Consider the following 14,029-nt stretch of genomic DNA (forward strand, 5'->3'; position numbering starts at 1 on the left):
TTTTTTCTGATTGATCCCTTTCCAAAGAAGTATGCTGGTATTTGCCTTCAGTCTCATTAATTTTGTCTTCCATTGCATCAGTTCTACTCCTTTGTCCTTTCAATGTGTTATCTATTTCTGACAATTTTGTATTAATCTTCTGGATTTCTATCTGTAGATTTAGAATCATTTTGTTCTTGTATTTTCTTCCAAAATTCTTCTAGGGATTGGTCTGTGGTTTCCTTGGTCTGTCTTTTAATCCTTCGAAGATACCTAAATATAATTCTTTTGAATTCCTTATCAGGGAGTTCCAATGCTGTGTCTTCCTCAGGGATGTGTTCTGAATCTGTATCCTGGTCCTTTGTTTCTCCTGCTTTATCTTGCTTCTTTGTGTGGACTGTGATGCTCTGTTGTCTCTGAGGCATTGTGACGTTTTTGTGTTTCTATTTAATTGATGATTTTATGTTGGAGTGACATGCCCATGATTTTTGTTTTCTTTGTATGTTATCTATACAGGCAGGGCAGTGTGCTGTGCTCCTCTATTCACTAGTTGACAGCACTTATACACTCACCACCTGTTTCCTTTCCTTTGTCAGCCTCTTGATGTCCTTGCCAACCCTGGCAAACAGAGCCTGTTCTTAGGTCCCTGGAATCTGAATGAGAATGCTATCACTTTAAAATCCAAAATGGTTGCCACTTGTAAACATTCAAAATAGCTGCCACATGTAAACAATCAAAATGGCTGTGCCTTCCAGACACCAGAAAGTCCACAGCTCAGGTTGTCTCCCTCCTTGCTGTTTCCCTTCCTAGTCATAGGCCACCAAAGCAGTTGTCCCTGAAGCCCTTGGTGACCAGGACTAATCTTTAGGTCAATTCTCAGGTCCCAACACCACTTGGAAATATTCAGGCTGTTGGTCTCGTCAGAGCAGCTGACAGTCCGCAGCCCCGATCATCTCTGTACTCACTCTTTTTGCTCAGGTTTTTCCACTAGTTGGTACCTAATCCACTTCTGTATAGTTTCTTTCAAAGCTCAGGGTTCCAGGATTATCTTCTGTATCTCTGTCAATTAGTTTTTCTTTTCTCTGTTGAAGAGGGTCTGTGTTGCTTGTCTGCCTATCCCTCTATGTTACCGGAAGACCTAAGCTGTTCTTCCACTGGACTGCACTCCTTGGGAGCAGGACGAGTGCTTCATGCTTTCTGTATCAACATACTTGGAACAGAATCTGGATTGGCATAGATCTTTAGGGAATGTATGGAATGAAAACCCAGCAATGAAATGTGAAGTGGTTGGACCTGAGACACGAGCAGCCTCACAGTGGGTTCTGAACTAACTACTCAGACATCTAAACAACTTTTTTCTTCTCCGCTCTTTGTAGGACCTACTCAATGAAGCGAAACAGAGACTTAGCAAGGTGGTAAAAGACACAACCAGGTACCAAGTGCTGCTGGACGGACTGGTCCTCCAGGTACCCTCCCAAGGCTGGAACTGCTGGCTCTGGCCACAGTTCTTAAAAAATGTGACAGGATATGTTAGAGACCAACTTTGTTGTTCTTTTCTACTCAGCTTTTTTTCCTCTTTTCCTTGTCTTATACAGAAACGTGTGCTGCATAGGATAGTAGTGTCTGTCTGGTCTGATAAGACTTCCAGGCTTTCATAACTTGTGTCAAATTTATTTACAATCTTCAGCATTAAGCTTCCTTAATTTGAAGTTCACTACTAAAGTACTTACATACTGGAGTTTAGACCAAAGACTATACATTTTAAGCCAGGCAGTGAGTCCATATTTTCCTTATGTTGATTATAATATTGGTCCTTCACCTGGTTGAAGAAAGAAAAGACTACCATATGAATTTGTCTGTACCCCAGAGCAGAGGGTATATTTATGCTATTTGTGATATCAAGACCTTCTTTCCATGTTCTGAAAGAATATAAAAATAATTTATTTTGCCACTGCTTTATTTTGTAGTTTATATTTCTTACCAGTTACATCTGATTGTATTCTGTAGGGTTTATACCAGTTGCTGGAGCCCCGAATGATTGTTCGTTGCAGGAAACAGGACTTCCCTCTGGTAAAGGTAAAGTGCCTAGAAGAACTCTGTCAAAGATCAAAATGTTAGGCTACAGTGAATGCTCTCATATGACATCTCAGCTATAGGAATTGGGGGCGTCTTAGCACACTTCAGATGTTGTTAATTTAGTCTTGCTCAAGCCTCTAATAATTTCTTAAAGAGGTCAGGTTGCCGTCTGAGCTGGTGCTCCCCTCCCTTACAGGAACTTTGTAATGTCATAATTTTGTAAAAATCAAACATTAAGCAGCACCTACTGGATTGGAGCAAAGATAGACAACACCATCTTAAAGAGGCATACCACTCCCAGGCCAGCAAGTCTTGGCTGTAACTTAAATATATTCACATACCTAGAGAAAGAATGTGGGTACCAGAAGGGGAGGTTGGTCAGCAGTGAAAACTACTTAGTTCCCAGGGGCAACCAATGTAGTCCTGCTTTCTGCACTGTGTAAGGGAGAAGCTACCATGGTCTGAGGGTGTGACCAGTCTGGCCCCATGACAGACACACAGATTGTAGTAATAGGTGGCTGCTTCAGACAGAAGGAACCTGAGCTACTAAATTTTAAATTACATGATGGACTCCCGTCAGAGCCCTGGTGGGGCAGTGATTAAACTGTTAACTGAAAGGTCAGCAGTTTGAACCCATCAGCTGCTCTCTGGGAAAAGATGTGGCAGTCTGCTTCAGTAAAAGGTTTGCAGCATTTGAGACCCTATAGGGCATTTCTACACTGTCCTGTATTGTCACTGTGAGTTGTAATTGACTCAAAGACAATGGGTTTGGTTTTTGGGTAATGGACTCCCATAGCTTTTTGTCATCAAGTTGCTCTTTAGATTAAAATTCTATTTTCATGTAGTTTGCTTTAAGGCAAAGATGTATGTTACTGGTCCTCTGGCAAATATATTTTATATTATAAATCAATACATTTGTAATACACAATACATTTATATTCTCAGTATAATCTGTCTCCCAGGAAGTGTGGCAGCTGGACAACATAGGTGTTCTTTCATTCCCCTCAGTTACACATTGTCCGCTATAAATGTGGTTCCAGTGTACCTTGTTCATGAACCCACAAAACAGAGGGCAGAACCTTATTGTGGTAATTCACCAAGGTGATACCACTCTATGGAGGACGGTCTGAGTTGCCAACTGACCTTCTCTAGGTGGCACCATCATACTGCTGAATCCCAAGCAAGTTTTTTTCTTGAAACTTCTACACTGTTCAGTGTCAGTGATCAGCTCCCCAGAGTGACACTGCATTAGGTTTGAGGAGCAGGGCAGAGTTGAGTATATGCATCAATATGTTCAACTAGTAATACCGTCAGAGAAAAACATTTAAGTTCCTTCTAGGAAATGTTATTTACATGTATATTTGAGTGTAGATAATACTGTTCCAAGACAGGACTTTCCACTAATTATGTTGTGCAGTGGTGAACACTTGCTTCCATATATTCTTTTATTTGGAATAAATAGCAATATCTTTATTGGTATACTACATTGGGTTTTTTTTTGGGGCGGGGGGGTACCTGCTCTGTAGTTTTCTGCCAAAACCTCTCACTGCTTTCTTTTTTTTTTAGGCTGCAGTGCAAAAAGCAATCCCTGTGTACAAAATTGCCACCAAAAAAGATGTTGATGTCCAAATAGATCAGGAGGCCTACCTGCCTGAGGACATGTAAGGAGTATTCCTCCATTTGATATGAGGTGTGAAGTCTTAACCTCTGTGAGGTTAAGGGTGTGGTTGTGTTCCACAGGCAACTATTGCTGTTATCTGTCAGTGCTCTGTTTTAAAAAAGTGAGGATATTAAGAATCTCATAGGGTCATTCTGAAGATGGAGAAGCCCTTGACTTTACATTCACTGAGTGTCTGGCATATAGTAGACATTATCACTTAATGTTAGTCTTCCTTTCCTTCTCCAAAATGGATAAAGAATTTTATCACAGACATTGGGTCAGGATTTCAGCCAAGAAATAACCATGCCTTTATGAAGAATATAATCTATTTAGAGAAACTGAAGATAGATGAAACAGAAATGGTAGGGAAGAGTAAGAAAATAATATTAAGGTCATACATTGTCCATTAAAATATTCCACAGAAGATTTGCAAAACCTTTTCCAGCCTTTGGCTGATAGCCTGCTTATTTCAAGCAGTCTTTGATGAAATAAAATTCTAATACAGCAGAATTTCATTCCCTGAAGTTCCTTGCTACAGAATTTGACTTGTTGACTTCATGTCTCAAGTGCTAAGAAACTTTGAGGAAGGGAATGGCAGAAGTGAGATATGGCTAGAGGCAGAACTTTCTGAGAGTGAGTTTAGCAGAAGGTAGCAATGGTATCTTTTATCTGATACACAAAGCCGTGTGAGTGCTGCCTTATCAAAGCTCCCTAGTAATTAGCAGTGTTGGGGCTTTAAAAATACTCAGATGAGGATTCTTCAGGAGTTGTTGGTGAAGTCATTTTGTAGCAGTTTATGGACTAGTATGAATCCTGATTCTACGACTTAGTATCAGCTCTGCCCTTTTTCTGTCTTACTGATTTACACAATGGGAGTAAATCTTACTCTTCATTTTGGTGGAGGGGGCTGGAGGTTAGAATTAAATGAGGTCCTATAACATAAAATTAAATTGGCACATAGCAGGCACTTGGTTAACGACAGTTATCAACACACATGCCTTAATTGTCAGAAGCTTTTAAAATTATTTGAAGCCTATTCTTTGTTTTTATTGGCTTCGTATAATATTTAGATACTTTACATATACCAAAACTGCTTTCCTCTGAGGGAATAAGGTAAATGTGTGTGTTTCTATCTTCCTCACATCTACAAAAATTGTTATTTCCTCTGTTCTCTGTAGAGCTGGTGGTGTTGAGATCTATAATGGGGATCGTAAAATAAAGGTATCCAACACCCTGGAAAGCCGGCTGGATCTCATAGCCCAGCAGGTGAGTGTGGGAATACTGCTTGTTAGTTGCTCTGTTGTGATTTTAAAGGAACACAAAGAACATATATATGTCTGTTCACTGATCTTGGGATTTGTCACTATTCACATTTCCTTAAAAGGAATGAGGATTAGGCATTCAGTGGCATTTACTGAGGTGATATCATTCATCTGCCGGAGGATTTGGGGTCAGAACAAGGGTTTTTATCCAGAACTCTAATGTGTACATTTCATTGTATTTAGAGATGGTGGCCTCTCTCTCCAACAAGGATGATGGGACTAAACACTTGTTTAAAGAAATCACTTTAGTGCTACTGCTTCTAGGTTTGCATAAATGAATTCTAGGAAACAAGCTGGAAAAATTTCCAGTCGTTCCAAAATACTGGGCAGTTTTCAGTAGTGGCTTTCTATTGCTGAAAACCAAACCCACTGCCTTTGAGTTGATTCTGACTCAGAGCAACCCCTTTTGGGTTTCTGAGGCAGCAAATCTTTATGGAAGTAGATTGCCCAGTCTTCTTTCATGGAGTGGCCGCCAGCCTTCTGGTTAGCAGTCAGATGCCTTAGGCACCACACTACCAGAGCTCCTCCTTCTCTAACTTAGAAGAAGTATTTGATGTTTGTGCAAGTACTTGTCTTATAGCTGAAGTACTTGGACCTTCAGTATCATTTTCTGATAACTTAAACCTTAAAACTATGCTGCCCACAGTACAGCAGCCATTAGTTACATCGGACTGTTTAAGTAAAACTAAAAATCCCGTTTCTGTCACAGTTGCCACATTCCAGGTATTCAGTAACCACATGTGGCTAATGGCTCCTAGGGTAGGCAGGTTGGCTATGGAAGTGTGAAGCTAAATCCTCCTAAGGATTTTTCAGTGGCCATAGTAAGTGCTTCATTGTGCTACTTCACAAACTTGCATTTTCAATTTTATGTTCAGTTACTCCAAACAGAGGGCACATAATAGATACTCAGTTAAATATTTGTTGAAAGAATGTAGCTGATCCAGAGTTTTGTGATGAAGTAGTACTGTTAATGAGCTGATCTCTTCTCTCTACATCACAGTATAACAGACACCTGAGACAGTAATAACTCGGGTTTTTTTTTTTTTTTTTTTCCATCTCCCCATCCTTCTTTACAAAGCTTTTGTAAGCAGTTGGTGTTAACTCCAAATGTCTGATTAGTTAAGTCTCATCAAGGACTCTGTTGCAGTGCTTCAGATAAGTAAAGGACGTATTTGACGCACTTAGCTTTGTGATTTCCCTTTCCAGCTATATAGGAGTTAATGACTTTTCCCTGAGGTTAAGATAGGCAGTTCTTTCCAAGTTCTTCAGTTGACACTTATTTACTGAAGACAGACGATCTGGTGGTACAGTGGGTAAGGAATTTGGCTACTAACCAGAAAGGCAGCGGATCAAACCCAGAAGCTATGCCTTAGGAGGAAGATGGGGCAATCTACTTCCGTAAAGATTTATAGCCTTGGAAACCCTAGTTGGAATCGACTCATTGGCACTGAGTTTGGTTTTATTTATTAAAGAAAATTTTATTTCTTTGCAGATGATGCCAGAAGTACGGGGAGCCTTGTTTGGTGCTAATGTGAATAGGAAGTTTTTGGACTAAGCATTCCACTCCTCTACTGATAAGATATGGAAGTTTCTGATATTTGAAGAACCAGGATTATCTATGTAACCTCCTCTTTGTTGTTCTAATAGTGTTCTGTATTTATCAATGGAATATCCTATTGTAGCTAATGCCCTTGGTCTGATTGTTAGCAACAGGAGCAAGTATCACTTAAGATGATCAAGAGCCAAACTCTAGTTCATATAAAAGCTACATAACTTTCAGTTGGTTCTGCAGCATGAAGGTGAGGGGATCCAGTGGTGATTGCATGAACTTCACAGTTTAGTCTAAAGGGTGGCATGTATGGTGTTCTCTGCCTTCAGGCTTTGCACTTTAGGTTTAAAATGCATGTGGAGCGTGCATTCTTCCAGCTATAGTAGCTTCACTGTTTCCCTAGTTAAGCCTAGACGTTTTCCTCGTCTGTAAATGTGATTTCAAATCTAAACCATGAATATGCTTTATTTATTAAAAGAAAAGATTTATGTGGATTTTGTTTTTAATTTTCTTATGCAAGGCACCACAGATTTGTAGTTTGAGAGAAAAATTCTTAGTAACCAGAAAAGGACCATTTCCCTAGTTCCTGTCACATTTGATAAACTTACAGCTGTCACTACTTGAATTCACTCACCTTTTGTGTGCTGGCATTTCCTGGGCACTAGCACCAGGCCCTCAGTAAAAGTATTCTTTCCTACCCACATAACCTGCCACCCCCCCGCACACACACACACAAGTGTCCTCTCCAAGAGTTTTACAGCTTTATTGAGGTAATATTGGGTTACTGTGTGTTAGGCCTAAACCCTGTCACAAAAGGCCTTGTTTTCTCCTCACCCCCCTTCTCTAGGTAGCCTTTCTTCATGGCAGCTGAGCACTGCCCAAGGTCTTACAGAGTTAGCATAGCTGGAATCTTAACTCACATCAGCCTGCAGAGCCCATGCTCAAATACAGTCATCTTAATTAAAAGGCCACCAAGGCTGACCATCTCAGCACCATCACCTTCTTCATTATGCCAAGTTTTACATTAGGTGGGGATTAATGTAAATAACTCCTGGAATAGGTATGTTTTCCTTAGAGCCTGACCCTACATGTGTGACACTTCTCTGTGGCAGACTTCTGGGGAATGAATTGAGGCACGTGGAAAAAACTGTCACAGCATACTCAGTTCCTCGAGATGATGCAATAAATAATTACTAACCAAGGCTCAAAATCTAGTATAACTTAAAGTATCTCCATGGTTATTGTCCTCCATCTTCATAAGTAACAATTTGAAGACTAAAGGATAGTGACCTATTCAGTACTTGTTTTAATATTGTTTGGTTCTGAAATGTATGCAGAAAAGTTGACAGTGGTGATTGTAGATGAGATACTAACCAGTTGACTTTATTTCAAGTAGTGTTCAATGAACATTGGTAAGGATGGCCCTGAGAGAGCTCATGCTCCAGAGGGTTTGTGACAGATGGCTATCCTAACTTTGCCCAAGCTCTTCAATTAGATTCAACCTAATCCCTCAACCAGCATGATTTGAAAAAGTGTGTGTTTGGTTTCGAACTAAGTCCTGACTTTGAGGGCTTTCTTGGTCCCCTTGAATTTCTGATCCTCCCTTTCCCCGAAATCAGTACTACTAGGACTAATCATAAATTAATTAAGGATTAAGAAAACTAAATCTTAAAAGAAATATGAGTATACTGAGTTTGCCTGTGAAATAGAAATAAAACAACATTCTACCTTTACTGTTTTTTTAAGGCCCTGCCATTAATATAACCAAACTAGGTATCATATTTATTATTGCTGAAAAGTAGGTGGTTAGGGGCTTCTGAAGAACCTCGATAGCTATACTCCCAAGGAAAATGAATGCAGATATCATGTAGGGGGGAATAGGGTGATACCCATGTTGCTTATTAGAATAGGGTTGTTTCTTCCCAGACTGAGGTAGCTCTATAAGTTAGAGGACAGATTATAACATGGATGGGCCATCTTATTCTGACCCCATCTAGTCTAGGTGGAATGGGATAGGTAGATGGCAGCAAGTAAAGGCCTCCAGTGCCAGCATCTACTCAAAAAATTTTAAGATACGTTCTCCAATACCAATGAAATAGACACCTTGGGCAATCCCAAAGAGAGGTGCTATGACAAGGGCTCGGCAGCCTGCTCCTTTCATGAAGGCAGATGGTCCCTCCTGAATCCAGAGTTTCCTGCGAAGAAAGAAGAGCCTGGTGAACTAATGGGCAGAAGCACATGGCAAGCAGTACTGCATGGTATCCTCTTCGTCAAATATTTGTACTTGAAAATAGGTGTCACTTCCCACAGCAAAATCAAGATTCCCAGATGTGTGGGAGCCAAGCCTTGCCCATGACATGTATGCAGTTTGGTTATACTGCAATTGACTGGAGGCTCTGGACATAGCTTGATCTAGCTAGAATCTTTAGGAGAATGGTGATACAGGGATAAAAGGAGAAGAAAAAAGCTCCTAGTACATCCTATTTTTGTTGGGAGGTGAGAGTAAGTGACAGATTTCAAGAAAATCCAGAGCTCAGTGTAGTTTGTCTTTAGATCTGATCTCGGTTGACACCACTGCAGAGGCAATTATCCCAGCTGCTGTACGTAATGGATACTGGCTTTTACCTGGCACAGTCTATGATCCCACTGTAGACTTCCTCACCCAGGCCTTTCTTGAGGGTTTGGATGCGAGTTTTCAAAACTAAGTCAAGGAAAGGTAAAAATTGGTAGTTATCTTCCTTATTGTATACTCTCAACATGAAGTAACTGGGTTTCCTTTTAGAACCACATATGTAAAACTGAATCATGAGGCCAGTTCTGCCAGTATGTGATCTGTAATAGAAGATCTTTCCTACTTTGAGCCTCATGAAATGAGGAACTTAGAGACATGATCTTTCGTATAGAAAGATCTATCCCTAGGCTCTACTTGTGTCTTAGAGAAATAAGATGCAACCCCAAATACAGATCAAATGTCCTCTCACACTGTTTAGCTGCTACTTTCAGTCTCATATTTAAAAATGTGAGCAGTCATTATTTATGATGCTCGTAACTCCATTAGGGTACAGGAAGGTAATGGAATCAGCAGCTAGAAGGTGAAGGAATTTGTCAGTGATAAGAAACAAGAGTGCAGGTCTCCTTGGCTCTTCATTCTCTATGAGGACCTTTGGTGTATTTCTGCCAGTAGTCACAGGTTGAGACCCTAGGATGGTTGAGGCTATTTCATCTTTATCTTGAGCGTAACAAAAGTACTGTTTACCCCATAGACTACTACACAAATACCTAATTTATCAAACACGTCAACCTTTGGTCCCCCAGATACTTAGCCCCTACATCTCCCATGCACTTACCATCCAGAGGGGTTACTGCAATAGCAGCTACAGAACCTGCAACACAGCCTGACACAAAGGAATGAGCAAAGGAAGCCTTCCCAGTAAGCTCGTTGAACCCAAGGTTGTTAAGGTTAGCAAACAGTGGGAAGTAGATGATGGAGAAGGGGATATCTCTGCAGAAAAGGAAGAAGAAACACTGAGCAACATGCAGCTCTGGGGCTTCCCCCCTAGGTCATCCAGTAGGCCTTTCCCATGAGCTGTGATGCAAGTCTGATGGGTCAGACAAGCCATAGCTACCCACTCCTACTCTGGCACCCCATGATAATGTATAGGGATAGACAGCGTAAGAGAAATCTGTTTATCTACCCCACCCTCCCAGTTCATTACTCTGCCCTGCAGCCTCTTACTGAGGAAACCAGATAGACTCAAAACTGGTAACTTGTTCTACTAAGGGTTAGGAAAGCTAAGGTAAGGCTTAAATTGAGCTAGTGGCTGGTGTACAGCTCTAGGTCTTGAAGGGAAGGGACGGGTAAGTTCATGTATATGTTGCCTAAGTGACATGAGAAAACTAGCCCCTGGCCTGGGACTCTTCTGACCAACTTTAAGGGCAAAAAAAAAAAAAACAACCCTGAAAGCTCAATTAAAAGCCAAGTTGCAAGGTAAACAAGTTTATTCTTTTATTTATAATAGATCTGCAATGGTGGGCCACACAATACCCAACAGTCATGAGGACCTAGTCACTGGAGAAAGAGTAAAGCTTCAGTCCTCCAGGTACCCATTCTATACATCCCTGCCAAATTCTGGACAGAACATTCCGAAGCATGGACACTGTTTGCTGTCCTGGGTTTGGAATGGGAAGAATACAGAGACAGATTGGGGCAACAACTTCTCTGGCTGCCTGTTCCCTCTCCCTGTTCACTCAGGAAACCAGGACTGGTTGTGTTCCAAGTTCAGGGAGAGCCTCACCTGAGGAGAGTGGCACCTAGACCCTTGTAGAGGCCAGCCAGGCCTTGAGTACGAAGCAGCTCCCATGCAATGTGGGTGGCAGATGGGCGCTTGTGGGTGGAAGGTGAGCCAGTCGTATAGGACCTAGAGGAGGAAAGTGCTGAGGCTGTACCCTGATGATGGACCGCTGAAAGGGAAAGGACAGACGTCCTATCAAAATCCAGCCCCAGTTGAGGCTGGAAAACATTTCCTAGGGTATGGCGCCCAAGTGGACTGTCCTAATTTTAGAATATTAATTTTGGCTTGGTGGAATTTTTTCTAAGGTCTTCATCATCTAATGAGCTACCCCTGAGGAAGAATAGGACAAATGCCACTGAGTTGGACAGATTGACCAGCCGTCCCAGGATTTGATTACATTGTGATGGCAGCTGCACACAATGCTTCATGAGACAGCCATTTCCTGCCCTGCTTTCTTTATGGAAAGGTGTAGCAGTTCTCCCAAGTTCCTTAAATACTGTATTTTTGATCTGTCTTCTGTCTCTGAACCTGCCACCAGTCTCTGAACCACTGGGGACATAGGAATCCCATACATCTGCCTAATGTGGAAAGCAACAAATTCCTTTTGTTTCTCTCAAAAACACTCCTGTCTTCCAGGGGTTCCTAAACTTCCTCCTAGATTAGGTGGACTTGTCTTTTTCTCCCTTGTTATATCCTCCTCCATGATACGGAGTTTGCTTCTTCAGATGTCAGTCCATTTTAGTTGATTAATTTAATGCCCATCATTTGATAAGTTCAGCATTGAGTAAATAAAATGGAATTGCTTTTTTCCTGACCATAGTAAATAGAAGCAATTTCAAATGTGAATGTACCTCACCAAAGACCACAGGATTTAATGTACTGAAATTGTGTAAATATGTATTTTCTAAAATCTCAGTGTTTGAGAAGTTTTGCCTGTAGTCTAAGTCTTTAGTAAAGGGAAGCTTTTAATTTCCCAATTCTGTCTGGTATCCAGGAGGGCATTTCATACTAGAAAAATAGCGCATATTTTCTGATAGTAGTAATGTAGGTGTAGGTCTCAAACAATTATCTTTGCAAATGGTTAACATGATTTCTGTTAACTGAAAGGTTTGATGGTTGAGTCCACCCAGAGGCACATCAGAAGAAAGCCCTAGCAATCTACCTCTGAAAAATCAGCCCCTGAAAACCCAGTGGAGCACAGCTCTACTCTGACCTCATGGGGTTGAGACAGCAGCAGGTATGTTCTTCTTAAGCCAACATTTCATACTAGGAAACAATTACTGTAAATATTTTTGTATGGTAGTAATCTAGGTGCAGGTCTCAAACAATTAGCTGTAAGTAATTAGTTAATCACTGTGAATATTATTTTCCATGTCATCTTTAAATTCACACAGTTAATCCATATCCTTTCACTTCTTTTTAAATGTTTTAGGAATACTAAAGCTTCTCACTAAGACTGAGAAATTGAACATTATAGGGCTTTTACCCTGCAGATCAAAACACAGTGGGGACTTCCCAGTCTCTGAACTTTATTCTTGCTGTATTTTTATTTGCTTCAGGCTAGGGTAATCTAATTTAAAAATTGGGTTGAATTCTAGCATGTTTGAGGAGGAGAAGGGCACCTGCATTTACTGAGACAGTCCACTCCATGCCAGATGCTATGCTAGGCACATTACCCGATGGCTTATCTATCTCAAACGTTGTGGTTTTGCCACAGATGAGAGGTGCGTCTATGCCTCCCACTAGGTTTGGCCTCCTAGACGCCAGCCCCAGCTCTCACCTCCATGCTTTGGTATCTATTCCACTCTATTTCTAAGAGGGCCAGGATTTAAGAAAGGGCCAAGCTTCTGTTCCAGGGAACACTCTTTTTCATGCCTTCCCACTGTAGGCCAGCTTCCATGGCATAAATCCCTACTGACTCAAGTGTTAATGAGCAGGCCATTGGCAATCCTTAAAATCTTTATGAAATCAAATGTGAATGTCAAGGCATTATGATAGAGGTGTTACGTTCTGTCCCTCCTGTATCAAGATCCCCAATTTTGCTATTTGTGGCAGAGCTGGAAGTGTTGAAATCTAGAATGGTAATCCTAAAGTAAAGACTTCAGTGACCTAGACAGCTGACTGGATCACACAGTTTAGCAAATGAGGGTGGGGATGTGGGGAGCCTATTCTGACCACAGCCCTTTATTGATCCCGTGTGAAATCAGAGCTAGGGCTCACCAAGTCGTCCAGCATCCTGCAGCTGAATCTTGAGCATTTCCATGGGACAGGTCACAATCACCTGGCACATTCCAGCTCCACATCCAGCTAGCATCTCCATCTTCAGATTGCGCTGTGCCCTAAGGAACCAATAGTCAGGCTCCTTCCGTCACACAGCAGCCCTATCCCTGCCTTGACCCATCTGCCCTCGCCTGGTGGTTGGGACTTCCCATGGATAGTATTTAGCCCTGTCCTCATCAGCTGCCATACCCAGTAGGGTAATAATCACCTGACGTCAGGCTTGGGCTCCTTAAAGACATGAAACTGTATTTAAAACAAAGGGTGCTAGGGAGGTAGCACCTACATAGAAGCTGAAACAGTAAAAATGAGACCACCTATTGGTGCTATTTGATTCTTCTGGTCCTTTAAGCAATACCACCTGATAATGGAAAACACAGAGAAAATAGAAAGTGTTTGGGGTCTGATTAAAACTCATCAGTTAACTGATCAATATATCTGTGCAGGATGTATGTATATGTGTATATACATATATACATAGCTTGGCAGTCTACTTCCAATGATCAGCCAGTGAAAACACTGTGTATTACAAGAATCAGATCTGCAACCAATCACAGGAATGGCTCAGGACCACCAGGCAGCATTTAGTCCATTGTGCACAGGGTAGCCATGTATCAGGACAAGTTGACAGCAGCTGATAACAACATATATATCTTCTATTTTATATATATACATGTGTGTGTGTGTAATAAAACCAACTCATTGCCATTGAGTTGATTCCAACTCATAGCAACACTATAGGACAGAGTAGAACTGCCCCATAGGGTTTCCAAGACTGTAAATCCTTGCACAAACAGATCGACACATCTTTCCACTGCAGAGCAGCTCATGGGTTTGAAATGCCAACATTTCATTGGCTTGTATATATAACAGA

General features: G+C 41.3%; 2 protein-coding genes across 2 annotated transcripts in view; one reads left to right on the forward strand and one right to left on the reverse strand.

Moving 5' to 3' along the window:
* The window catches only part of ATP6V1E1 (ATPase H+ transporting V1 subunit E1), a 33,397-nt gene extending 26,805 nt beyond the window's left edge, over positions 1-6,592 (forward strand). Inside the window, exons 5-9 of the mRNA XM_007937022.2 lie at positions 1,356-1,445; positions 1,987-2,055; positions 3,622-3,716; positions 4,894-4,981; positions 6,530-6,592. Of these exons, the coding sequence (XP_007935213.1) occupies positions 1,356-1,445; positions 1,987-2,055; positions 3,622-3,716; positions 4,894-4,981; positions 6,530-6,592 (405 nt within the window). The remainder of the gene's footprint in view (positions 1-1,355; positions 1,446-1,986; positions 2,056-3,621; positions 3,717-4,893; positions 4,982-6,529) is intronic.
* A 2,047-nt stretch (positions 6,593-8,639) lies between these two features.
* The window catches only part of SLC25A18 (solute carrier family 25 member 18), an 8,916-nt gene continuing 3,526 nt past the window's right edge, over positions 8,640-14,029 (reverse strand). Inside the window, exons 5-9 of the mRNA XM_007937023.2 lie at positions 13,099-13,217; positions 10,882-11,047; positions 9,934-10,088; positions 9,212-9,287; positions 8,640-8,781 (exon numbers count right to left, since the gene is read on the reverse strand). Of these exons, the coding sequence (XP_007935214.1) occupies positions 8,640-8,781; positions 9,212-9,287; positions 9,934-10,088; positions 10,882-11,047; positions 13,099-13,217 (658 nt within the window). The remainder of the gene's footprint in view (positions 8,782-9,211; positions 9,288-9,933; positions 10,089-10,881; positions 11,048-13,098; positions 13,218-14,029) is intronic.

This window comes from Orycteropus afer, unplaced genomic scaffold (genome assembly GCF_000298275.1).
Source record: "Orycteropus afer afer isolate SDZICR_OR568_19922 unplaced genomic scaffold, OryAfe1.0 scaffold00040, whole genome shotgun sequence".
NCBI lineage: Eukaryota > Metazoa > Chordata > Mammalia > Tubulidentata > Orycteropodidae > Orycteropus > Orycteropus afer.